Source organism: Heterocephalus glaber, unplaced genomic scaffold, assembly GCF_053883595.1.
Source record: "Heterocephalus glaber isolate CG9 unplaced genomic scaffold, H.glaber_assembly_v1.0 deba00001457, whole genome shotgun sequence".
Taxonomy (NCBI): Eukaryota; Metazoa; Chordata; class Mammalia; order Rodentia; family Bathyergidae; genus Heterocephalus; species Heterocephalus glaber.
This window is the reverse complement of record NW_028258305.1, coordinates 15,229,127-15,257,056: the sequence shown is the minus strand read 5'-3', so window position 1 is coordinate 15,257,056 and position 27,930 is coordinate 15,229,127. Positions and strand designations below refer to the sequence as shown.

At 34.9% G+C, this 27,930-nt stretch overlaps 1 protein-coding gene across 3 annotated transcripts in view; it reads right to left on the bottom strand.

The window, feature by feature from the left end:
- Window positions 1-27,930, bottom strand: part of Psme4 (proteasome activator subunit 4) — a 100,838-nt gene that overhangs the window by 32,683 nt on the left and 40,225 nt on the right. For all 3 annotated transcript variants that reach the window (XM_004867295.4, XM_013066450.3, XM_087216389.1), the window contains 17 exons: window positions 27,585-27,649; window positions 27,152-27,302; window positions 25,672-25,770; window positions 25,371-25,440; window positions 24,897-24,964; window positions 24,344-24,559; window positions 23,576-23,733; window positions 22,385-22,480; window positions 14,571-14,626; window positions 12,647-12,703; window positions 12,334-12,389; window positions 12,144-12,242; window positions 10,680-10,742; window positions 10,459-10,554; window positions 8,679-8,810; window positions 5,727-5,936; window positions 4,018-4,154 (listed from right to left, as the gene is read on the bottom strand). In XM_004867295.4, coding sequence (XP_004867352.1) covers window positions 4,018-4,154; window positions 5,727-5,936; window positions 8,679-8,810; window positions 10,459-10,554; window positions 10,680-10,742; window positions 12,144-12,242; window positions 12,334-12,389; window positions 12,647-12,703; window positions 14,571-14,626; window positions 22,385-22,480; window positions 23,576-23,733; window positions 24,344-24,559; window positions 24,897-24,964; window positions 25,371-25,440; window positions 25,672-25,770; window positions 27,152-27,302; window positions 27,585-27,649 — 1,829 coding nt within the window. The remainder of the gene's footprint in view (window positions 1-4,017; window positions 4,155-5,726; window positions 5,937-8,678; window positions 8,811-10,458; window positions 10,555-10,679; window positions 10,743-12,143; window positions 12,243-12,333; window positions 12,390-12,646; window positions 12,704-14,570; window positions 14,627-22,384; window positions 22,481-23,575; window positions 23,734-24,343; window positions 24,560-24,896; window positions 24,965-25,370; window positions 25,441-25,671; window positions 25,771-27,151; window positions 27,303-27,584; window positions 27,650-27,930) is intronic.

Here is a 27,930-nt window from a genome sequence, read left to right as displayed (position 1 = left end):
CTATATAAAACAAATACTAACAGACATGAAAAGTCATATATGCACTAATACAATTGTAATGTGGGACCTCAACACCCCACTGTCACAAATAGATAGATCAACTAGACTAAAAATAAGTAATGAAATACTAGAACTCAATCGAACTCCTGAACAAATGAACTTAACAGATGTTTACAGAGTCTTCCACCCCACAAAATCAGAATACACATTCTTCTCAGATGCACATGGGTCATTCTCCAAAATAGACCACATACTCACAAACAGAAAATGTTTACGTAAGTGCAAAGGAACTGAAGTTATCCTCTGTATATTATCAGACAATAGTGCAATGAAATTGGAGATCCATAGCAAAAGAAACTCAAAAAATTTCATAAACACGTGGAAATTGAACAACACACTTCTGAATAACCAATGGGTCACAGAGGAAATTAAAGAAGAAATCAGACAGTTCCTTCAATTAAATGACAATGACAATACAACATATCGGAATCTATGGGACACAATGAAAGCAGTCTTATGAGGGAAATTAATAGCAGTGAATATGCATATTAGGAAAACAGAACGAGCCCAATTAAACAACCTGATGCTGAACCTCAAGCTTCTAGAAAAAGAACAGGACAACCCCAAAGCTCATACAAGGGAGGAAATTATAAAGATCAGAGGAGAAATCAATGCAATGGAGACTAAGAGAACAATACAAAAAAAATCAATGAAGCCAAGAGTTGGTTCTTCGAAAGAATCAACAAAATTGACAAACCTTTAGCCAACCTTGTCAGAAAAAGGAAAGAAAAGGCCCAAATCCATGCAACACAGAAGAAATGGACAGATTCCTAGATACATATGAATTACCAAAGTTGAACGAAGAAGACCTAAAAATTCTGAACAACCCAATATCAACCAATGAAATTGAAAATGTAATTAAAAACTTATCAAGCAAGAAAAGCCTGGGCCCTGATGGCTTCACTGCTGAATTCTACAAGACATTTAGAGAGGAACTACTGCCACTACTGTTTAAACTCTTCAATGAAATTGAAAGGGAAGTAATACTCCCAAATTCATTCCTGGAAGCAAGCAACACCTTGATCCCCAAACCAGAGAAAGACCCAACTGAAAAAGAGAACTATAGGCCAATCTCACTAATGAACATAGATGCTAAAATCCTTAATAAGATAATGGCAAACAGAATGCAGAAGATCATCAAGAAGATCATACATCCTGATCAAGTGGGATTCATCCCAGGGATGCAGGGATGGTTCAATATATGAAAATCAATCAATGTAATACACTATATCAATAGAGCCAAGGACAAAAACCATATGATTATCTCCATAGACACAGAAAAAGCATTTGACAAAATCCAACATGCATGTATGATAAAAACCCTACAAAAAATTGGAATAGATGGTCTCTACCTCAAACTGATAGAAGCCATCTATGAAAAACAAACAGCCAATATCATATTAAATGTTCAAAAACTGAAATCTTTCACACTCAAATCAGGAACAAGATAAGGATGTCCACTATCACCACTCTTGTTCAATATAGTTCTGGAAACATTAGCCATGGCAATTAGACAAGAGAAAGAAATAAAAGGAATAAAGATAGGTAATGAAGAAGTCACATTGTCATTATTTGCAGATGACATGATACTCTATATAGAAGACCCCAAGAACTCCACCAAAAGTCTTCTAGACTCAATAACCAAATTCAGTCAAGTAGCTGGTCACAAGGTCAACACACAAAAATCAATAGCTTTCCTCTACACCAATGACAGACTCACTGAGAGAAATAGGGCAAATAATTCCTTTCACAATAGCATCCAAAAAACTGAAATACCTAGGAATCATCCTAACGAAAGAAATTAAAGACCTCTTCTCTGAAAACTATGGCACTCTGAAAAGAGAGATTGAAGATGGACAGACATCCCCTGCTCCTGGGTAGGAAGGATTAATATAGTGAAAATGGCCATACTTCCAAAACTGCTATATAGATTTAATGCAATTCCAATTGAGATCCCAGCAGCATACTTCATAGACCTCGAGAAAACAATCAAAAAACAAAACAACCCAAAAATTCATTTGGAACAAGCAGTGACGCAGAATAGCAAAAGCAATTCTAGGGAACAAAGACATGGCAGGGGGTATCACAATCCCCAACCTGCAACTCTACTACAAAGCTACTGTGATAAAAACAGCATGGTACTGGCAAAGAAACAGACTTGAGGACCAGTGGAGCAGATTAGAAGATGCAGAAACAATGCCAGACACACTCAGCCATCTCACCTTTGACAAAGGAGCCAAACATCCTCACTGGAGGAAGGACAGCCTCTTTAATAAACGGTGCTGGAAAAATTGTGCTTCAACTTGCCAAAGATTAAAACTAGACCTGTATCTCTCACCATGCACTAAACTAAAATCAAAATGGATTCAAGATCTAAATATTAAAATAGAAACTCTGAACCAGTTGGAACAGAGGTTAGGTAGAACCCTTGAAGACATCAGTGTAGGAAAACATTTTATGAACAAAACCTCAGTTGCCCATGAACTAGCACAAACAATCAACAAGTGGGATCTCTTCTTATTAAAAGGCTTCTGCACAGCAAGAGAAACCACCAACAGTGTGAAGAGACAACCCACAATGCGGGAAAAAATCTTCACCTGCTCTTCCTCAGACAAAGGTCTACTACCTCGAATCTATAAAGAACTTCAAAAGATCAGACCTCCCAAATTTAAAGACCCAATCCAAAAATGGGCATCTGAAATGAACAGACATTTCTCAGATAAAGAAGTAGAAATAGCAAATAAATACATGAAAAAATGTTCAACATCACTGGTCATTTGAGAGATGCAAATGAAAACAATGCTGAGATTCTACTTCACTCCAGAAAGAATGGCTGCTATCATGAAATCAACCAATAACAAATGCTGGCGGGGCTGTGAGGAAAGAGGAACCCTGCTCCACTGCTGGTGGGAGTGTAGACTGGTGCAACCACTGTGGAAATCAGTATGGAGATAACTCAAAGAACTAGGACGGGAAGTCCCATTTGATCCCGCTATTCCACTGCTGGGGATCTTCCCCAAAGAATTAAAAGAATCATACCACAGTGATTTATGTGTGCCCATGTTCATAGCAGCGCAGTTTGTAATAGCTAAAACTTGGAAACAGCCCAAATGCCCATCAACTGGAGACTGGATAAAGAAAATGTGATTTTTTTATAAAATGGAGTACTACTCAGCCATAAAAAATGAGAAATTAGAGACATTTATAGCTAAGTGGATGCACACTGAGGCGATACTCTTAAGCGAAATAAATAGGACACACACGTGTAAATACTGAATAGTTTCTCTGGTGTCAGAAACTGAAAGTGTAAATAAGGACTAAATGTATAATAGGTAATGTGAAATAGGAAGAAGAGGGGCAAAGGGGAAGGAAGTGGGAGGGCTAGGGGAAAGGATAGAAGGGAATGGGATTAATATGAGAAAATGGACAAATAGGAACAAAACCTTTGTAAATAGGGAGGACTGGAGGGGTTGAAGGGAGGGCTGGGCAAGGGTGAAAAATAAGAACCAAGAGAGACTATGTAAAGGTGCAAATTTCCAATGATGAATGTCATTATACTGTATACCTAAAATGTACCAATGATTAGAATGAATAATCGATAATGTAAAATAGGAAGAAAAGGTCCAAAGGGGTAGGGGTAGTGGGAGGGGCAGGGGAAAGGAAAGAAGGGAAAGGAAAAATGATGAGAAATGGAAAAATGGAAATAAAGTCTTTGCAAATAGGGAAGGGTGGAGGGCGTGAAGGGAGGGCTAGGAATGGGGAAAAAATAAGAACCAAGAGGCATTATGTAAAGGTACAATTTCCAATGAGAAATGTAATTTTGTTGTATACCTACAATGTACCAATAAAAGAATTTAATACAAAAAAAAAATCATTAAGTAGTCAGCTACATCTGTATGTTATTTAAAACCTACTCTCTATAATATCATCTACGTTTGTAGACAGACCATCAGTTACCTCAGGGCATCAGCATTCCTTTCTTGTTGTCGTTTAAATCCTCCTTTAATTTCTTCTGGGCTAGGTAATGTTTGGTTGATTGAAGGATTTTTTGACTGTTGAAGTAATTCTGCTATTCCAACACATGACTCTGGAATCTTATTTTCCAAAAAAAGGGAAAAAAAGATTTCTGACACATACTCCTATATGGATAAACCTTGAAAATGTTATGCTAAGTAAGAGAAGGCAAATATCTGCCACATATTTTATGATTCCATTTAGATGAAATACCCATTACCTGGCAAATTCATTAGGAGAAATCAGATTAGTGGTTTCCCCTGGTTATTGTGTGGGGAAATGGCAAGCCACTGCTGTGGGTACAAAGTTTCTTTTTAGGTGATGAAAATCTTTTGGAATTAAGAGTGGTAATACACAACTATGTGAATTCACACTGTGAACATACAGTTATATAACTATGCAAGTTAAAAAGGTAGATTTTACAGTATGTGAATTATTCTTAATTTAAATTATTAAAAACACCCACAATGTAATGATAAAGTCGCAAACAGCAAGACTGTTTTATTAAAAAGGAATACATTGGGCCGGGGATTTAGCTCTGCCTGCCTCCCAAGCGCAAGGATCCCAGTTCGATCCTCAGTACCAAAAAATAAATAAATAAGTAAATAAATAAATAAATAAAAAGGAATACATTTAGAGCTGTGGTTTGTTTCGTTTTTTTTTTTTTTTTTAGAGCAGTGGTTTTTAAATCATGGGAGGAATGCATACCACAGACATTTTAGGGAAGAGGAGAATTCAATTACTCTCACCCTTCTTTTATCCATTCTCACTTTCTAGACTGTTGTGAACGTATCTGTGAACATCCGAAGACCTGATCTGCCACATCTGTTCATTTGAGCACCATTGAACCTTATATTCTTATCTCTTTCCTTTGTCAAATCACCCATTTCTAACATTCTATACTTTAAACTATGACTCTAGCAGTCAATCATTTGTGACTAGCTTGTCACAAGGATGTCTGACACCCTAAAAGATAATTGTCATGTATTGTGTCTAGATTTCCCCCTCAACGCCTCATGCAGTCACAGGTGGGGCTTTTTGGAGGTGGCTGGACCTAGGGTCCGCCCTAAGGGTGGTTGGACTGGATAAGATATTAAGGGACAGAAAGAAGGCTGCTGTCATCACTTGCTACTTTGCTGTCTCCTGCTTGCTTGGCATGGACTGTTACTCCTCTGTGATATCCCTTCTGCCATGGCACCCTGCCTTGAAGCCAGCCAATTATGAACTGAAACTTCTACAAACTGTGAGCCAAAATAACAAAATACCCGACACCCCAAACTTTTCCTCCTTAATTTTGGGGTATCAGGTATTTTGTTTCAGCTACGAGAAATGTAACTAATGCTTCTGAAAAATGAAGTCATGAACACACATAGGATAACAGTAAATTCAACAATGTAATAACCTATTGTGATCTCTTGGTAGAAAATGATCTGGCTTTCTCCTAGACTTGTACTAACTTATTATTTCATCCTGTTAGCAACTAATTTTTTTATCAAAAGCACAATATGGAAAGAGAAAACAAATGCTTTAAAAAAAGGTTATAATAAAAAGCCAAGAAATGTAATTACTGAAAAGAATACATGAAAAACAAAAGGTATTACAACAAGGCAGTCTTTCCACTAAAATATGAGTGAAAAAATGGGTTTGCTTACCATGAAGTCCAGACCAATTGTTTCATACTGCCTGTGAATCTTTTCTGCAAGATCATCAAATAGTCTCACTATGGATGGCTTTTCTAGCGACATTGCTTGGCTAAGCCCTGAAGAGATGATCGCTGGCCAAGTCTGTACAATACAGTCCCAATCATGAAGGTTTGCCAAGCACACACCACTATGATTTCCAAGGAGACAATACAATGCGCCCTGTAGGAAAAATAAAGTTACATGGAATACAAAGACGCAATGTTTAGTTGTAGCTAATTCACTTATATGTTGTTTTTAAATTTACACTGATTGTGGCCCGGTGTGGTGGTGCATGCTTGTAATCCTAGCACTCGGGAGGCTAGGGCAGGAAGATCACTGTGAGTTCGAGCAGCCTGGGCTACATAGTGAGTTCAGGGCCAACTTGAACACATAGCGAGACCTCGTCTCAAAAAACCAAAATAAATAAATAAATTTATATTAATTACTTTACTGTTTGATGCTAGTTAATAAAATAGGTTCACATATTTAACAAATTACTTTTAGAAACAAACTGGATATTTACTTAAGTACCATCCACTAACACTCTCTAAGTCATTTAATAAAGGGTCTGCTCAAAGAATGGCTCAAGAGAAAGAGAAACAACAGTTTTCCCAAGAACACAGATTCCATTTTAATTCTCTTCTACTGTATCATAAGGGCCATGTATTGTGCCTCTCAGTACTTCTGGGCATGAGGCTTAATATAATTTATTAAATAGCAGTTAACACGTGGTTGCCACATGTTTTACTAAGTATATGAAAACTGGGTTAATTATACCATGTACTTTTTACCCATAAAAGTCCAACTAATCAGAATAATTCTGATGGCAGAAGGTTTCCTCTCTCTCTTCCTCCTTCCCTCTCCCTCTCCCTGTAAATGTTGTCTCACTGTTGCGCAGGCTATTCTTTCATTCATGGACTCAAGGGATCCTACTGCCTCAGCCTCGTGAATAACTGAGTCTACAGTTATGTTACACCACACCCAACCTAGCACACACCCTTTTCTAATGTACCCCCTTTTCATTGAGAAGAGCAATTAGTACCATGTTTTATTTTTACCTACCCTGTATACTCTTTACTTCCCTCTCCAATCAATTACCAATGCCAACATACATAGAAATTTTTTTTTTCTTTTTTTGGAGACAGGGTCTCACTACGTAGTTCAGGCTAGACTTGAAGTAGCACTACTCCTGCCTCAGCCTGAGTGCTGGGATTACAGGTGTGCACCACCACACTCGGCTGAAATGGTTTTGTTTTGTTTTGGTACTGGGGATCGAACTCGGGTCCTTGCACTTGCGCAGCAGGGGGCGAAACCACTGAGCTAAATTCCCAGCCCTGAAATGGTTTTTTTGTTTTGCAGTGCTAGGGATTGAACCAAGGCCCTCGTGCATGCTAGACAAGCACTCTACCACTGATCTACATCTCTAGTCCTTTTTATAATTTTCCCATTTTATTTCTAAGACAGGGTCTAAGTTGTCCAGGCTGGCCCTGAACTTGTGTTCCTCCTGCCTCAACCTCCTATGTAGCTGCAATTGCAGGTGTGTGCCAACAGATCCATATGCCCAGTTAAATTAATTCATTATTAATTCATTAATTCCCCTCATTCTCCCTGGGGGTCCAGTAATCGGTTATACAATCTAGAAGCCTACTGATTAGTTCGTTATTTTTTACTTTATGAACAAATACTAAGAATAATAATAGTTATTACACTGTGTATTGTTATTTTCAAAGTACTCAGAACAAAACATAAACCAAAATGATTCCACAAAAAAGAAACAGATAATAACAAACTTTAAAAAAAATGAACTAAGATACACTAATAGTATAAATGAAACAAATTATTACATATATTGAAATATTTTTTAAAACAATGTAATATGTGATTTGGGCAAGTATTTGAATGTCTCCCTACTTACTATTTCTCTCTTCTATTTTGCTCTTGGTGTGTGTGTGTGTGTGTGTGTGTATAAGTGTAAGTATATTGACAAATGTGTATGTATATATGTGTATATATAGTGTTTCTCATATAAGAGCAACGATGTGATATTTGAACTTGAGTGCCTAAGTTCACTAAATATTATGTTCTCAAGTTGTATCCTTTTACCTACAAATGCCTCATTTATCTTTCTCTATGGTAGCATAGTACTCCATTGTGTATAAATACTACATTTTCCTTATCCATTCATCTGTCAATGGACATTAGCAGACACCTACTAATTGATACATTCTTTTATCAGGCTCCTCATTTTCACTCACCTGATCTTATCTAGTCTCCCTTAAATAACTCTCAATCAATCTAATTTTCTCTGACTAGGTCCTATCTAGTCTCTCTCCTGAATAACTCTCAATCAATCCATTTCTCTTGATTATATAAATACCAATTTACATTAGTTCGACTCTACTGCAGTTTTGTGAGATGTAATACTTGTCTTATCTTGTGTTATTGCCTTTCTTTTCTGCTCTAATTACTTAAGTTTTTTTTACTCAGATGCTAAAACTTACCATACTTCCTGTCTCAGGCCCTTCCTTCATGCAGATAATGCTATGCCAAGCTTTTCTGTCTTTGATCCCCCCTGTCTCAAGGGTCAGCCAAGCTATTCAGCCCCTGGTGTTCAACTGAACTCTTTTCTGCTGAGAGGTCTGCACTCTTATCTTCTTCATAACACTGACTAAAAACATAGGTAAGTAAATAGGGAGAAAAAAAAAACTCTACCTGCTTACAGATAAACTGTGCTGATGCCTTCAACTTACTTTGCAATAGATTTTAAAATTAAGATGGGTAAACAGATATATGATAAAGCAAATATAACAAAATTTAAATACAGAATCTGAATAGTGGCTACGTGGATGTTTACTGCAGAATTCTTCCAACTTTCTGTAGGTTTAAAATGTTTTGTAGTAAAACAGAAACAAAAACCTGTACCTTGAACTGCTGTTGTGTGACACCTTGTCTACCAGGCTGTAAGAACTCCAAAACCAAGGGAATAATATCTCTGCAACAGAAGTTATATGCTCCTAAAGCTGCAAAAAATGTTTGCTGTGCCTTATTTCTGACCTGGAGAAATATTAAAAGCAAAGGATTATTATATAGTAAACAAACTACAAAAGATTTATAAATGAACTACCAAAAACAAAGTGATAATAACTTAAATTTTTTTCTATTTAACAGAAAAAAAAATATCAAAGCATGTACTCAAAAAAAATGAGCAAATGATTATCAGAAAAAAAGCACATTACCACCAACCTTATCCATGCTTTAGGTTACATTGGTTCAAATATTTTTGATAAAAAGGAGATTGAATGGAATTGATAAGCACTTTTTAAGTAACAGCTAAAAGTAAGCAGCAACCATCAAACATAGTATTCTTGGCTACTCTTTTTTTTTTTTCTTTTGGTACCGGGGATCAAACTCGGGTCCTTGTGCTTGCGAGGCAAGCGGCAGAACCACTGAGCTAAATCCCCAGCCCTTCTTGGCTACTCTTATTAAGAATAATCAGATTTTCTCTTCTGTTCACACAAGAATAATTAAACTTTCTAGAAGGAGCTTAAGCAAAAGAAACAAAACTAACCCTTTTTGATGTAAGCCTTAAATACAGGCTAACACATTTCAAATGCAAACAAAAAGATGCGGTATAAATTTATTACCTACCAACTAGTTAAATAGTAATGGATAATTTATTACAGTGAAAGCAATATATTAGGTATATTTTAAACTTTTAACATTACTCTAAAAAAGAATCAGAATCTACAGTACTTTACAAAGATAGAACAACTGGTTGTACATGACTTTGTTTTCCCAGTTCTTTGTGGAGATCATCTCTTGGTCCTATGCTACCTTGAAAGATGGACCCCCCCACAAGTCACATGGTAACAGCTCCCTGAAACCCAAGCATAATGATCAGGAGGAATGAAATGGCCTTTCTAGAGTGGCCTGCAAAATCGGACTTAATGCCAGGCATTGTGGCACACGCCTGTGATCCCAGCACTTGGGAGGCTAAGTAGGGTGAATCACCGCCAAGTTTGAGGCCAGCCTAGGCTACATAGTGTGTTCATGGCCAGCCAGAACTACATAGTGAGACCTTGTTTTTTTAAAAAAAAAAAATGTGACGGGCTGGGGATTTATCTCAGTGGTTCCAGTGCCTGCCTCGGAAGGGCAAGGTCCCAAGTTTGATCCCCAGTACCAAAAAAAACCCAAACAAATTGACTTATCAGAACTCTCAAGGAAAAAAACAAAACAACTCTCCCCCTCAAATAAAAGAAGCAATTACAGACAGGAAAATTGAATATTTTCTTCGTCTTTTTGTTCCCCAGTACCAGGGATTGAACTCAGGACCTTGTGCTTGCGAGGCAGGCATGGAGCCAATGAACTAAACCCCTGGCTTCTTTTCTTTCTTTTTTTTTTTTTGGTACCGGGGATGGAACTCAGGACCTTGTGTTTTCAAGGCAGGCAGTGGCATCACTGAGCTAAATCCCTGGCCCTTATTTTCGTTTTTTAAAAAAGTTGAATATACTTATAATTTGAAGCCAATTTGAGTTCAGGAGGAGCTAGATTTAAGCTCAGGTTTTCTTACTTCCTAGCGGTGTGACCCAGTGGAGAAATATTTAAACTGCAATGTTAGATAGAGTAGGGATATTTAATTTAGATTGCATATATTAAAATAAATGAGACTGTGGGGGAGGGAAGAATGTTTGCATAAGCTTACCTGACTGTATGAACTTGTAGACAGTCGAAGAAGATCTCTGATCATATCTTGATGTATCTTTTTGTACTCACAACCCTCAACGGTTAGTGTTCGTAGCTAAGAAAACAATGAAAATCAAAGCTGAAAGTGTTTACTGAAAGTTTGATTATTAAAAACCTACATTAAGATCCACTTGAAAACTGACATTTTAAAAGATTACCATACATGAAAAAGCTATTTACCTCATGCTGCAACATTACTCTGTCAATCAACAGTGCTCTTATGTGTTGTTTTTTCCCATGGAGCTGGAAGACAAGGCAGCACACACTTCAACATTTACCCTAAGTGACCTCAACAATGGATTCCTCTGATTCCTTAATAAAAACTTTAGTTCCTAGAAGTTCTACAGTGGGCTGGTGAAAGATGGTGATATGTCATTCATTCTAAAGTCGCCAGGCTTATATTTTTTTAATATACTATCTTAATTAATTTTATGACTAATAGCAGAAACATTTGCCTTTAAAATGGACCATCTAACACCTGCTTTTCTCCTGTTAATTTATTAATAGATCCATTTATGGGAGAATGAGTTGATTCTTATTTAGCTAAACATTCAAAGTACAAAAACAGCCTTCTAAGATAATTGCACAAGAGCCTTTCGTGGTAACTACATATGTTTGTTCTACATACAGTACCTTGCATATTTCTAAAACTGATCATTTAAGATTTTATCCACATAATCTAGTGAGTCATCAAAGGCAGGTAGGCACTTGGGACTGAAAGATTTCTTCCCTTTCACACCTTTATCACATTAGTCAATGTTCCCACAAATTCACCTATTTCAAAATAACATCTAAATGATAATCCTAAATGACAGTGACTTGATTCAGTCTGTGATTTCTTCACCTGGACCATAATTTTAACCCAATTTTTAATATCTATTTTTCACAGTGGTGACGGAGATTTCCAATATTCAGCAAACTAAATACTGATCTCTTACATATCCAAGTCAGATCTACTTTAAGAACCTTTAGAGCTAGGGATATTACTCAGTGATAAAGCACTTGCCTAACATGTGCACAGTCCTGGCTTTGTTCCTTAGCACAAGAGAAACCCTACTGGCTGAATATAAAACCAAAGCACACTCTCACAACAAAACTGTGAACAACCTGGTTTCCCTCCTTTTAATAAAGCAGGCAATGCCATCTCCCTGTCCTTTTCTAAGCCATTCCTGCTGTCCAAATACATAGCATAATTAGCAGCCACCTTTAGGGCCTCTACTATGCTAACATTCCCTGCAGAAGAGCACTGCTCTGAAGAGCTCCTCACTCACTCAGGCACTTTTCTTTCCATGCTCTCGGAGAAGCCTATACTCATTTCTACCACAGCATAAATGTAACACCCATTTTTCTCCAGTTCACATAAAGTGCATGCCCATAGATAAGTCTTCCTATTTTTCATTTCTTCAAGTTCTTTTAAGACATTCTGAATGCTGCTGCTCAAATTCCCACTGAGAGTTCAGAGATGATCAAGTAAAGTGACAATTTTGCATTTATAAGTAAAACACATATTTTTAGCCCTCATACCAATTTTAAAATCTACTACTTTTTTTATGGGTAAACTTAATTCTGTAATCCTAGTCCCCAAATTAAGGCTATTTTGTCTTTTAAAAAACATTAATTCAGACTTTTTGGTGAAATACTGACCCGATTTTCCATTGATTTCTTTACTAAATTAAAACTTTTCCATCTGGAGTCAAATTCATGCTTGTGAGAGCCTTGGAACTGCAAAAGGTCTCCAATAATCTGTGACAAAGAAGAATTTCACATTGTAGTATGTCATCAAGTCAATCCTAACCAGATTAATAATTAGGGTACTATAGAATGACAATTGTACCTTTATGATAAGAAACAATGACTTTGTATCATCCTCTGAATTATCAAGTATGTGGTCTACAGTAGGAGAAGAAAAAACAATTTGGTTAAAATATTTTGAATTATGTGCTCGCTTCGGCAGCACATATACTAAAATATTTTGAATTACTGTAAGAACCCCAACCTATCAGTTAAATTAAAAAAAAAAAAATTATCCAAATATTTTTTCACCATTTGTGACACAAAATGTTGTATGAAAGCATATATGCTACACAGTAAGAATTTCTAAATATATATTTCTATACGTAAATTTCTCTACAGATAGTAATACTTACTAAGAAGTTTTCTTATGACCCTAGCAATTGCTTCCCGGTGATTCTCTCTGGATAGATCTGTTTTTTAAAAAACAAGACAAGGCATTTTAGACACTGAATATTCCTCAGGATATTGAAGTTTTTATCAATTTGTGTTAGGAGTGATAAAGTACTCAGGAAAAAAACAATGGGTTTAAAAAACAAAATACCACAATGAGTATACCTTTAACATAGTTGGCTTAGGGGCCAGACATGATATAGAATAACTTTCAAAACTTTGACATTTAAAATAACTAGCTGACCAGGCATGGTGGTGCACGCCTATAATCCCAGCACTTGGGAGGCTGAGGTAGGAGGATCGCTGTGAGTTCCAGACCAGCCTGAGCTGTATATAGTGAGTTCAAGGCTAGCCTGAACTACAGGGCCAAAAAGAAAAAAAAAAATTAGCTGATAAAACAATGGGCTAGAAAGTGGGAGAGGCAAAAAGGAGAGAAAGAGGCTGGGGATGTAGCTCAATGGTGCTGCCTCACAATCGCAAGGTCCTGAGTTTGATTCCCGGTACCAAAAAAAAAAAGAGGGAGAGAAAAACCACCTTTGCCAATATTTCAAAGGCTCTACTTGTTAATAATATTAGAGACCACAAATTCAAACCAAGCAAATAACTGTAATTTAATAGTTAATGAATGTAGAACACTGGTAAAAAAGTGTGCTATATTTCTATTAATGTTAAATTCAGAACATTAACCAATAAAATGTTTTACAAAAAACTTTTTTTAGGATGTGCTGGAGGCTTGGGATTTAGCTCAGTGGTTCCACCACCTGCCTTGAAAGCGCAAGGTCCTGAGTTCGATCCCCAGTACCAAAAAAAAAAAAAAAAAAAAAAAGAGGATGTGCTGGAGACTGAAACTTGGGCCATGTGCCCTTACACTGAACTACATTGCCTGTACTATTTTCCATAAATATTAATATAAAATTTAAGGGATGGGGTGTATAGCTAAATAGCAGAGCGCCTGCCTAACATATATGGAGTAGAGTTCAATTCCCACTACAAAACAAAGAAAAAGGAAGCATAGCAGTGCATGCCTGTAATCCCAGCACTCTAGAGGCTCAGACAGAAGGATCATGAGCTCAAGGCTAGCCTAGATTACATCCTCAGACCCTGTCTCAAAAAACATAATCAAGTTGGTTGTGGTGGCACACACCTGGCACTCTGGGAGGCTGAGGCATGAGAACTGCACGTTCAAGCCCAGCTTGGACAATTTAGCAATTTAGTGTAAAAATAAAAAATGAAAAAAGAACTAGGGATGTAGCCCAGTGTGAAGGCCTTGGGTTCAACCCACAATATCACAAAAATCAATTAGTCTTGGGGCCAGGGATTTAGTTCAGTGGTTCCACCGCCTGCCTCACAAGCGCACAAGGCCCCGAGTTCAATCCCCAGTGCCAAGACAAAAAAATCAATTAATCTTTTTCAAAAATTTAATTCACTATGATATATACAAAGATTACGTGAATATAAAGGCTACAATAGTCTCATTCCCATCAAATGTAATGTATCAGTTCTAAACAAAATTTAAACATAAATGAACATTATGATATAGGAAAGCCTGCCTAGGTATATAGAAAGCATTTGAACTTAGTGACCCAATTTTTATCTTTTACTATCTTTTTTTTTTTGAGACAGGCTGGCCTTGAACTCATGGTGATCTTCCTGCTTCAGCCTCTCAAGTGTGGGATTACAGGTGTATGCCGAGATGCCTGGCTCTTTTACTGTTCATTCTTAATATAACAATTTCCTAGTTTCTTCAGAAACAGAACTGATTAACTGTGTAATCAATTAATTTTATGTACCAAAATCTTAAAAACAAAAAACTACTCCATTTTAATCCTTACAGATAATTGGGGGGGAGGGATTAATACAGATTTACTTAGATTAGAATTCACATACCATATTCAAGTCCAGTATACAACTTTGTCTCCTCTAAGGACACCATGCTTGGTACCCTGTATAAAAACAAAAATACTTGCATTTATTAATAATACCAATTCAGGAGATTGAAGGGAAAAGTTTCATTGTTAGACTGTTTCAACTAAAAAAAGATAATACTCTTTTAACACATTTCCAATCGTCAATACTTCAATTCTTTATACTTCTGAACATTAATATTATGTGCTGCAGTAAGAATCAATTACCTTGAAGAAAATGTTAATTTTGTGTCTTCAAAGGGAAAATTTACCTTCCAAAAGAACATATTAACATTTCAATATTTAAATATAAGGGCTTATATCAATGATAAGCCTTTATCCATTCATACAAAGATTCAACTTCACAAGTGTATAATTATAGTTAAAAACAAACTTTACTAACGCAAACATAGAAGAAGCTTCTTTAGGATAATCATTACCCTAGCAAGGTATGGTGGCACACACCTGTAATCCCAGCACTTAGGAGGCTGAGCCAGAAGGATCACCACAAGTTTCAGGACAGGCTGGGATACACATTAAGTGTAGTGAATTCAAGACCAGTCTGAATTACACACTGAGACCTTGTCTCAAAAAACCAAAAAGATAAGCATTACCCTTTCTCCTGTAACCTGCAAAAGTGATTTCTCCCGCCGGGTGTGTGGTGACCCATGCCTGTAATACCAGCACTTGAGAGGCTGAGGCAGGAGGATCGTTTTGAGTTTGAGGCCAGCATGGGCTACAAGTTAAGTTCAAGGCCAGCCTAAACTACAGTGAAACCCTGACTTTAAAAAAAAACCCAACAAAAAACACCGCCTAACATCTGTAATAAAATGCCACTTCTTAAGAAATTCACTTGTAGGGCCAGGGATTTAGCTCAGTGGTTCTGCCGCCTGCCTCGCAAGCGCAAGGACCCAAGTTCGATCCCTGGTACCAAAAAACCCAAAAAAGCCAAAAAACAAAAAACAGAAATTCACACGTAAAGATATTTCATTTTCTAATTAAAGATCTCCCACAAAGAAATATATTACCACAACCAGACCTAACTAGTTAAATTCATTGAAAAGTTAAAAATCTACTTTTAGGTATATAAAAACATTACATAGGAGAATCTATATATTTCAAATATAAATTTTCATCAATAGAAAGTGTAATTTTTCAACTTTTTTTTTTCAAAATATGAGATTCAGTTCAGTATCTGTTTTAAACCAAGAGCTGATACTTTGCAAGAGGAGGAATATAGGTATTAATGCCAAGGAAACATGAGGGTAAACAGATCCAAAACAGAGAGAATAAAGAGAAAACGTTGTTGTTATTTAACATTGATATACTACATGGTACTTACAATGAGGAAAACATTGTTTAAAAATCAATATACCCCCAAAAGAAGTTGAATTAACTGTCAGTTATGAATTCTAGTATTTAGTTTTAAAAAAAGGGTAATGACATTATGATTACTAAAATGCCAGTTATTTGTGTTCTTCAACATAAGCCAGTACTTGGAAATTTCAAAACCAAACCTACAGAGAATAACAAAGAATGGTTTCTTTTTCTCTACTTTCCTTCAAAGCTCACTAATACTTCAATGTATAAAATGTTATTTTGGTTTTCAAGTCTTTCAAGTTCAAATTCCTTAAAATTTGGTTTTCATTCTAGAAAGCTTTAACCTTTGACAACAGTTTGCAAATGCAAGCATCTTGGAACTCTGTGTAAGATCATAATAAAAAACAAAATCAGATACCTTTACAATGAACTTCAAGTCTCTAATGAAATTAGATTTCACTACCAAAAGAAAAAAATCTGTGCTCAGCCTAACATGGATAAATCACGAGAGAATACACTGACCCCCTTCCCTGGTAGAGCATGGCAAGTGTTTGTCATGAGCCTCCACATGAAAATAAATGTCTCTTCACTGCTGCTGTAAGCAGTTTTCTAAAGCAGAAATACAAATGTAGCATACCCAGTCCATACCTGGTACCACTGCAATATTCAATCAAATATGAATTTTAGTCACGTTAACTCTTACAAATAAGATTTAAAAGCAATCTCCCTATAAATAAACTACTCCTCACAATTTTCACTATATCAAAAAAGTGTTTCTGTTGTATGCATTTCTGGTTCTACTAACATCAACATGATATAATCACATTTAAAAACAAGTTTCATCTTAAGAGGCTCAATGTTCATTTCCTAAATCCATGTGTAACTCTTAATAGCTTTATCAGAAAACTTAAGCAACTATTATCATTTATTCTATTTTTAAAAAATATCAACTTGTATGAATTTAAAAATAGTAATATATTCAAATTAAAATGGTGTGTCCTTTTACAATCTGAACATCTGAATTAAAATATGTCTTCCACATCTCTGTATGTGTAGAAAGTATCTGGGATATATAATTTAGCTTTAATTTTATTACTTACAAGTTCCTTTTATCCATATTTACCTAATAGCCACAGGTGAATTAATCGTTAAAATTTTTTTTTTTTTTGGTACCGGGGATTGAACTCAGGACCTTGAGCTTGCAAGGCAGGTACCAGAATCGCTGAGCTAAATCCCCAGCCCAGGTTAATCTTTTATTTACCACTAATTATACTCCAATTGGATTGACATGTTTTATACAAAATTTCTATTAGCAAGTATAAATATTTCTGATTTTTAGGTGGATAATTTTCTAAGAGAAATCTCTTCATTATCAAAGAAGTCTTTATGAGAGTACCTCTCTGTAGGAACCCTATAGGTCTAATGTGTGCCTAGACTGCAGTCACTTATATTAAAAATTGCTCTTGGGCTGGGGAGGTAGTTCAGCTGTAGTGTGCTTGCCTAGCATGTGCAAGACTCTGGATTCAATCACCAGCATTGCAAAAAAACCCACAAACTATGACAAAATTAAAATAGCTCTTATAAATTTTAGTTATGTACATAATCTTAGCTGAGTAGACTTAAGGTGTTATCAACACATACAGATCTATTTCTGATTAAAATCTATAGAGCTGGGCCAGGGATTTAGCTCAGTGGTTCTGCCACCTGCCTTGCAGGTACAAGGACCGGAGTTTGATCCCCAGCACCAAAAAAAAAAAAAAAAAATTCTATAGAGCAATACCTGTAATTTAAAGCAAATACCAGCACTCACACAAATATTCTGCTCTCAAATTCAATTCTAATCATTCATTAGTCCCTTAACCCCAAGAACTAAATATTACAATTTTGAAAAATAATCCCAATACAGCATATTGTAAATTATTACCATCTGCACAATAATAATGAGCTTCATAACTCCCAGATAGTGCCAGGCCTAATTTACAACAAAATGTGTTAAAATATTTGTCAATAGAAAGACATGAATTTTCCAACACTAGGTTACTTGTGCCACTAGACGGCAATCTTCTTGAGGTCTGATTAGAGTAGAACTATAAAATAAGCACTGGTAGGAAAGAAAAAAAATGACTAATAACAAAAGCAAACTATACAATATAAGTAAAATATGTAAACGAAGAGGTGAATTTTCATGAAACAATTACAAACAGTAATATAAAATCCTTCCTGTGTATTCATCCTATCTTTCTTAATAATCTCTCTCTTCTCAAATGAAAACATACACAAAAGACATAATACCAAGTAAGTGATAGACTTCCCCTCTCCCAGTTGAACATACGAAAGACAGCTGGCCTACTTCTGTGATCTATCAGTCAATTCAACCCCAGGCATCAGTAACAGCTATAAACACAACTGAAAAGCTGGCTCTTACTCTGCCATGGAACAATGGGTTGCTTAAAAAAGAGAAACTTTACATATACTGTACTAGAATTAAAATGAACTCAGACTAGAAACTATTTTCATATCTGACACACAAAGCTTTTAAAAAAATAAATGAAAACAGAAGATGAAATAAGGAGAAAACAGGGTTACTCACCGTGGAGTAGTAACTGTTTCCTTTTCTGTGTGCAGCTTCCCCAGCAGAGCTGGGTAGTTTCCTGGAGGTGCCAAGAGAGGTTAGCTAGCCCTGCCCCTCATAGCATAAGCAACACATCCTTTCACATATCAATGAAATGGTCTCACTCTTAGACCTGAAGAATTTTTTTGAGTGTAAAGTTAGTAAAAGCTGAGATCCTAAGAATGATTTAATAGATCTATCAGAGAAAAGGGGGCACAAAGAAGTATTCTGAGATGAAAAATGGTGACTCCTCTACCTTGAGTAACCCTGTTTTTAAGATGTTAGTTGTTTTGTTTTGTTTTTGCATCTTCTGATAGTTAGACCTAATAGATTATAATAGAGTGAAAAAGGAAAAATCGACAATTTCAGGATTAATGGCAAGAGTCCAAAATTGTCATGTGACCCTGGAAAGACGTAATCCAGCTTCTGTATCTACATCTATAAAGGTAGAACTGTAAGAATAAACTACACCACCAATGTTTCTCTTAAAACATTAAAGGCTCCAAGAGCAAGATAGGGAGATTCCATTTTAAGATTCAATTCTGTATTTAACAAAATTGTTTAAAAAATAGTCAAATCATTTTAAATTGTCCTGAACTAAAAATATTTTACCCTTAATTATCCTCAAGGACCCATAGTTTGACACCAAAGTTTACAGTAAGTCCAAGTACTTAGTAAGTCTATACTGCTAAAGGCCCAAAAGTACGAGGATAATTACATCATTCAGTTTTAAACTTAGGATTTAGCTTTTTATTTTTTCTCAATCTCTAATCACACAGCACATAAAATAGGTTTTCACATTTAATAGCCATTTGCCTTACAAAGATCATCCCACATACTCTAGATTCTTATGGGAAAACCCATACATAAACTAAGCTTCTAGTTTTTCATCACTACAATTTTCCAGAAGACAAATACTACACTACCAATACATACAGAAGGCAAACTCTACATTGAGCAATCTGGCTAAAAATAATTATAGAAGCTAGAACAGTTTATGTAATTAAGACATTTTTTAAAAAATTGAGTTGCTAGGTACTTTCCCAAACTGGTCTGATATTTCAGAAATGAATAATGTCTCATAATTCCACAGCCAAACTGTTACTAACCAGGAGGTATTCCACAGGTATAATAAGCGTTCCACTAAAGCAGCATCACAACTCATCACAATTACACATTCTTTTCCTCCCATCTACTAAGTTTTCCTCTATTTCCTATGGAGTAACTAATGTCTTTAGTCAGAGTTTTCTTTTCCTACACCAGTTTCAAAGTGACCTGCTGAGAATCTCTGTGAATTAGGTGCTACAGATATTCTTTCTTCACAGTAAGCAGTGTGACTTCATATCACAGAACAACAGAGCCATCAATTTAAATTTAGAAGACTTTAACAAGTACTGAAATATATTCTATTAAGCATTTTAGAAATCTTGAAGGCAGCCAGACATGGTGGTGCTTGCTTGTAATCTGGGAGTACTCTGGGAGGCTGAGATAGGAGACTGTCAAAGCCTGGCCCAGGCAACTTGGCAAAACAGACTCAAATAAATTTTTTTTAAAAGGGCTGAGGAAATAGTTGAGCACAAAGGTCCTCCTGGGTTCAATAACAAGTACCACATCAAAAAATAAAATGAAATGAAACATAAAAGCTGTTCTACTATTTTGATATTTTGTTGAGAATTTACTTTCTGTGAAAATACCATTTTATTTTTAACTCTACGTTATGTAATTACTATCCTGCATAGATCTAAGAAGAACCTTAAAAATAAGACTGATTTTTTAAAAACTGAAGTTAACTTTTCTGTATTTATTTTTTTTTCTGTATTTATTCTTAAACAGAATTTTTCCTTTTATTCTATACATAAACCGGTTATTGAATATATTTTATATAACTTCAATATGCTTTATTACACTGTTTTCACTCTAAATGTGAAAATTCTAGAACACAAAACTTTTTAGCTTAAACTTATCTTTCCTTTTCAATTTTTCCAGGAAAACCCTGAAAGAAATACTTATTACCAATTTTACAGCTTATAATTTATTACAAGCTAGACCATTTTATTACATACCATTCAAATTTTTTTATTCTTTTCCTTATGGAAATGCATTTCATCATATAAAAATAATTGGTTTATAATAACCAAATTATAAACTTTTGTCATGATGAATATTTACTTCAATAGATAAATATTTTTTTCAATTCATTATTACACTGCACATGGACTGCCAGGGAAACCTGTGAGCCTCCTAATCACTCAATGGTTAAGATTTTCTAACAGAAGATATATGCTTTTGCTCTTAAACAGATTAAATGAACACAATTTTCAATGTCAACATTTTCAAGTAGAAGACAATTTACTGATAATCTAAATTTCTTAAGTATGAAATAGCTCAATGCATGCCATAAAACGATAAATTCTTACTAAATGACACTAAGTAAAAGATCATGGGGGCAAAAAAAGAATCAGAAAAAATTCTGTAGTCTTCACCTTTTAAAATATTGTGAAAAATCAATCTCTCTTAACAAAAATAAATTTTTGGTAAAATTGCTTTTACATCCAACTATAAAACTGATGAGACAAATGTTCTTTTAAAACAATTCAGGGGGCCAGAGATTTAGTTCAGTGGTTTCGCCACCTGCTGCGTAAGCGCAAGGACCCGAGTTCGATCCCTGGTACCAAAAAAACCCAAAAAAACCCCAAAAAACATACTGCCTTTAAAACAATTCAGGGCTGGGGATTTAGCCCAGTGGTTCCGCCGCCTGCCTCACAAGCGCAAGGTCCCGAGTTCGATCCCCAGTACCAACAACAACAACAATAACAAAAACAATTCAGTAAATTCCTAGGCAAACTTCTAAAACAGATTTCCTTACCTACAACGACCTTACTTCTCCTTCTTATACCTAATTAATAAATCTTAAAAAGTTCAATGTGTAGGAGCAGTTTTTAGTGTGAAATAAGTGGTATTGTGGAAGAGGAAATAATTATGGAATTAAGAATTACGGCCCTAAACAATGGCTATCCAAAATCAAGCCATATTTAAAAACTACTGTTTGAAGCTGTTAAAGACTTTTGTTACACAATCAGCAAATAAATCTCTACTTGTGCATTTCCAAGGCGCTAGCAGTTATTTACTCATTTTTATTTGGTGTTCATTAATTTGCTCAGTGAAGAAATGTTGGGAGAAAAAATTCCAACTAATATCTATCCATTTAATAATTAAGCTAGCATTACATACTGCTGATTTCATTGTATCCCAATTTGCTCAGCTTAAATGGTAGTTACTAACAATGGATCAAAATGATACATTCATTCAAACTAATACACGGAAAAGCAATTAAAATCATAAAAGCAACTTGATAGACCTAAAAAGTTCATAATGGATAATACTGAAGAAATTTTTACTAAAAACCACAATTCTTTTTTTAATAAACCGTCCAGGCAAAAGAAATTATTTTTTATTTTTTAGAGAAGAGTGCTAAGAATCCAATAAACTAGCAGATAATTTAGTATCTCCACAGTGATATTTTTGTATTGATTAACATCTGAAGTTATTCTCAGTAATAATAAAAATCTGAAAAATCCCTTTAAAAAGTTAATCGTGCCTTAAGTATTTTTTGTTTTGTTTTGTTTGCTTTTGGTACCAGGGATTGAACTCAGGACCTTGCACTTACGAGGCAGGCGCAGTGCCACTGAGCTGAATCCCCAGGCCACCTTAAGTATTTTTTACCTAACAATTTCAAATAAAAAAGGTTAAAAGTGATGCAGAAAATGACAGCAATACCAATACCAGTAACTCATCAAGTGGTAAAATTTAAAATGTTTGCCAAATGTCAAAACAGTAAAAAATGTAAAGTAGTTATTTTTACTTACAAGTTAGTAACTGGCTCTCCTTTCAATGGAGGTAGGAGATTCCCTGAGCCAATTAAACAGTTGTGCACTATAGTCAGACTCTGCAGAATATCATCTCTAGACAAGATAAAAAATAACATTATAAAAGATTCTTAAATCCCTATTTACCAAGACTTTTAAAGTCTAGGGTGAAATGCAAAAACTAGAATGAAATACAATCAAATGGGAATACACAAAATTTTATCTTCAGTTTACCAACTCAATTAATAGTTTACCAACTTAATAGCATATAATTAGGGGTGAGGATATAGCTCAGTAGTAGAGCGCTTGCCTAACATGAACAAGGCCCTGGGTTCAATCCCCAGCACTGCAAAAAGGGAAAAAAAATAAAGAATAGTATAATTAAAACACATTTCTTGCTAATATTAGACCTGCTTGCATTTAAACAGGTTCCAAATAATCACAAGTAAAAGTACCCTCTGTGAAGCTACTCTTAGTCATCTCTATCATAGATCACCTCTGCTTATAATAAGGGGAAATGGTACTACAGAAAAAGCTTCAGGCTTATTTCAACTTTAAAAATGAACCTAGCTAAACATTTGCTTCCAAAATTCAGTTTAATGTAGTATAGTATATAGTCAACATTAGTCAATCAGATTTCTTCATCCAAGTCAACTCCTACTGAGTATGCATATGAAAGACTTTTGGAGTTTGACACATAATTTTCTTACTATTATTTTAGGATTTTTCAAATATTAAAACTAAAAGCCTATTGATCTCAAAATAAGTTTCTTGTTAAATACTTATGGAAGGGAAAAAAAATGGCCTCATGGAGATATTTTTCTAGGAAACAGAATGTCAGTTACTAAAAAGATAAAACCAATAAAATCAATGCATAGGTTAAAGGGCATTTCCTTTCAAAGGTCGCATACCTACACACATTTCCAAAAGAAAAAAGTGAAACTGCTAAGTAGAAAGGTTTCTACCAAAAAACCACAAAAACACTACCAAGTTTTTCTTTTTAAAATGTTTAAATTTTGCTAAATTTATGTCCTACTACGTTAAATGTTTTAAAAGTACATTTTCCAAGATTTTCAAAGCATACATTAAAAATGAGTATTTCAGATATGTCATACAAAGAGAGAAAAATCACAAGTACTTTTTTAGTCTGCATTTGCACCTGAATAATACCGATTACAGAAGAAAACTAACCTAGACATTTCAAGTTCTCCATCTCCACAATGCTGCAGTTTGATGAGCTCAGGTTGAAGAAAGGAGTCCAAGAGATAGAAGGCAAAAGACACTTCCTCTGAAGAAGGAACATGCCACTGGATTCCCAGATTCCATAAGTCCCCAGGTTTACCCCAGTCCTAGAAAAGAGGAGCATTTGTTCACTAAGTTGAGAAGTTGAAAAAACAAATCACAAACAAAAAAACCAAACACACATGTACACACAATTTAACAGGATTAAAAGGAAGTGCAGAAATAATTCAAAGCTAAGCAAATAACATACAAAGGAGTGGCATAAAAACCAATTTCCCTTTCATTATCATTCCTAAAAAAATTCTCACTGAAGAGTCACTTACTATGAGTCTACTGTAAGAATGCACCTAAGTTTACGTGTGGCTAACTAACTGCACAATAAAATTCCATGAAACCACAGAGGTTAGATATGGCAAAATTTTCATGTATAAAAAGAAAACTGGAGTATTAGCTCCATGTAAAGTGAGACAGCCCAAGCTTAAGACATTCCAATAATGGTTTTAATAATTTTTTTTTTGGTATCGGGGATCGAACTCAGGACCTTGCGCTTGAGAGGCAAGCATGATACTACTGAGCTAAATCCCAGGCCCTAATAATCTATTTTTTAAAAACTAACATCTTTACACATACACACTCACACACACAACCAAATACTCTGAATCCCTTAGAAAAAGAACCCAATATATTCTTGAATCCTAAATTATATAAAATGCTTGCCTTGATAGGAAAGTATTCAGAAGGAGGCTTATCAAAGCCACCTGGCACACTGCAGTATTCTGTAGGGTAGATAAGTGTAGTAGAACGAAGAAGATGATGCAAAAGGTTACAAGACAGAGTGTAACCCTGCTTACAGGTTAAATGGAGGGTTCTTTGGAGAATCTTTACCAGCTGCTCCCTATAAAGAAGCAACTTCTTTCCATCCACTCGAGTAATCTAAACAGGATAAAAACACAGTTCAAGGTCTTTTGGTTAAAAGATTAAGAATCAATAATTAACACAATGTTCAATGTTTGGCCACTAAAGTAGAAAAAACAAAACAAAAAAAATCTAACTTTGAGTTTAAGCTTCCACGTGCCAAGGTTTCATCCTTTGAAAATGATCTATCTCCTTAGAGACAAAATTTACTTAAATTTCTGAACTGTTTCATAAAGGAATCTCAAGTTTGATTGATGGCCATATTTTAAATAGAGAAGTAGTTGCTAGAAAGGGCTAAATTCCAAAAACAAGTTACATTTTCATAGTAATATTTTCTTCCAAAGATTTACAATACCTCAGACAAAAGTTGAAGATTCCATAGTAACTCCTTGTCTAGCTCTTCATCATTCAATACATCATCATCTAAAAATGCCAAAATAGTATCAGGGAGAAAAAAATCCATGTACCCAACTACATACATCGTTTAAAAATATATCTACTTAATATTTATAATAATTGAGGAAATCTGCTTCAGAAATACTTTTCATTTCTTCTACATGACAATGAACTTGTTCCAAAAGGAAGTAAAACAATTTTCAAAAAAAAATAAACCAATCAAGACTCACAAAATAATTGTTAATTTTAAAGTAACTTCTAATAACTATTGCATGAAAATATTAAGTAAAAATTTCTAAGCTATCTGCCTATTGGTGTGTTTCAGGAGAATGAGGGGCAGGAGAGATTCCTTCCCCAAAATAATAAAATACTACATAGCTCAAAGAAACTCTAAAATTGTAAAGATAGAAGAATGATCTTATTTATGACTTACTCATTGTAAGCTGAGTTATAACACTGCAGCAGTGGGGAACAAACAGCTTCAAAGACTCTTCTGGGCAGCACTAAAACATATTTGTATAAATAAGTGTGGAAAGGCAAATATTTTTAGTCACAAAAATATAGCAGCAATGTTTTTAGTAGCAAATAAGCTGCAACCAGCTATAGAAACAATGATGTATTTTAAGTAAACACTGATGTATTTTAAATAAAACAAGCACTTCTGAAACAATTAACTCTATAAACCTGCTGGTTTGCTGAGTCATTAATTCATCAGTTCCAAAACTTAAACTCACCTTTACAGCAGCACGACACATATCTGCCACCATGCGGCCTGCTACTCTTGTTTCAAATATATGTGAAATAGAAAAATTAAAAACCTTCTGAAGGGCCACCTGTTAAGTCATAAAAGAAAGTCTCTGATCAGCATATTTAGAAAATTAAACAAGGAACATAAAAAAATGATAAATATACTCATATCAACAATAGCTAAGTAGGCAATTTTTGACTAGCTAACTTTATGAGGATTTGCTTAATGATGTTACATTCAGATAGAAGAACAACCTTTGCAGATGATCCCAACTTGAGCACATGAGGAATAAGCTTTCACTTTCTACAGAAATCTCCCATATAAAATTACAACTGCTTGCAGAAAATGCAATTTAATTACCTTGATAATTAATCCAAAATAACAAAGAAAATTTTTTAGAATATTTAATGTTTATAATTTGTCATTCTGGGGCCGGGGATTTAGCTCAGTGGTTCTGCTGCCTGCCTTGCAAGCTCAAAGACCCAAGTTCGATCCCTGGTACCAAAAAAAAAACCAAAACCAACCAAATATAATTTGTCATTCTGGCAACTACAACCCTTGTAAAAATTTATCCCTACTTTTAAAAGACTTGAAGCAGTCTAATTTTCTAATCATCACAGAATTTTAACTTGCTTGCTAAATGAAGAAATGAGTTCTAAATTTGCATTAACCATGCTGAAAAACTATAAACAACTCCTTTCTGTTGAACAAGAGATGATTTATGTTCACTTATTTAAAAAAAACATAATCTTAGTAACTACCCTATCTTATACAGCTGAAAGACAGCATAGTCTTCAACCAAGATGAACACTGTTAAATGGTGATAGTCTCAGAGGAAGGGAGAAGGAAAAGAACTGAAAATAAAGCAGTTTTAAGGACTCACTGTACATACAGGTACCAAGCAGTATCAAAATAAGGGAATGTTTATCAAATGCCTTATGAGGACAGCTTTTTCTAATCTATCATAGCTAGATCATTACATTTAGTATTTAATTTGTTACACGACTGCATAAAAAATTTCTAAAACTTCTTTCTTGAGAAGTCCATTTCTTGTTATTTATGGTAGGAATGGTCTAAAAAGCTGCTGTGAATGCTGAACTAGAAAATACTGAACCACTGCTTCTAAGAGAAATACAGGATTAAATCACTGTGAGCATCTGGTCACATTTTCAACAACCAATCAATACATAATTCTGTTTTAAGTATGTTTTTTGTTTACGGACACTTATATTAATACATAGTGTTGGTTTGATAACACTGAACTCACAGTCAATAGCTATATTAACTCATTACTGTTGAAACTTAACATATGTATTTTTCCATTCAACACAGTACAACTCTAATGCTTATGAACATTAGACCTTACTTAAGCATGGTATGAATACAAAGTAACTGAAGTTAAATTTTAAAACATCAAATAAAACTAAAAGGTCAGAGATTAATTTTTTGCAGCAATGTTTTCTTACCATAAATATTTCTTTGGAACATTGTGTAAGGATTGTACTAAACGTAGAGGACAGACCTAATTCCACCAAACTCTCCAAGTGAGTCATTTTCTCAGTTTCTGTCTCTTCTCTTGTTTGCTCCAATGTGCTACTTTCTATAAGTCCAAAGCATCTAAATAATCCAAACAAAGTATAATTTTAGCCACTAAGCCACTAAAAACTGCTTTAACATTTTTGATAATGATCAAATAAGCCTCTATTATCATGCCTGCTCAAGTAGTAGCTACTTAATTTGCACATGTCTTATAATTTTTAACTTTACAAGGAACTAAATAAGGCTTAAAATGCAGAGAGAAACTAAAATTTTTAGGATGGGATAGTTTATTTTATTTTATTTTACTTTGGTCCTTTCCTTGAATATCAGAGAAAGGACAGATCTGGGCCTCCAGCTCACCTATCCATAAACTGTAAGACGAAATCCTCAAATTCAGCTGTGGCCGAGCAAAGTTCTCGTTCCACCTACAACATCCCAGAATAAAGAAAAGTTAGAAATAGCTTTTGATTTTTTTCTCTAAACTAACAACACTCAATTATGCCTACCAAAGAGATTTAACAATAAATGAGTACAGTGGATAATATAAGAAAAAAGACCATAATCACATGTTGATTTAAAACAAGTTAATCTAGTACTTCCTAGGAATCAAACAGGTAATGAATATATCTTACAAGGGCAAAAAACAGAAGTCAAGCAGCCAACCATTTAAAAACCACTAGCATAAAGAACAATGTCTAAGGACCAG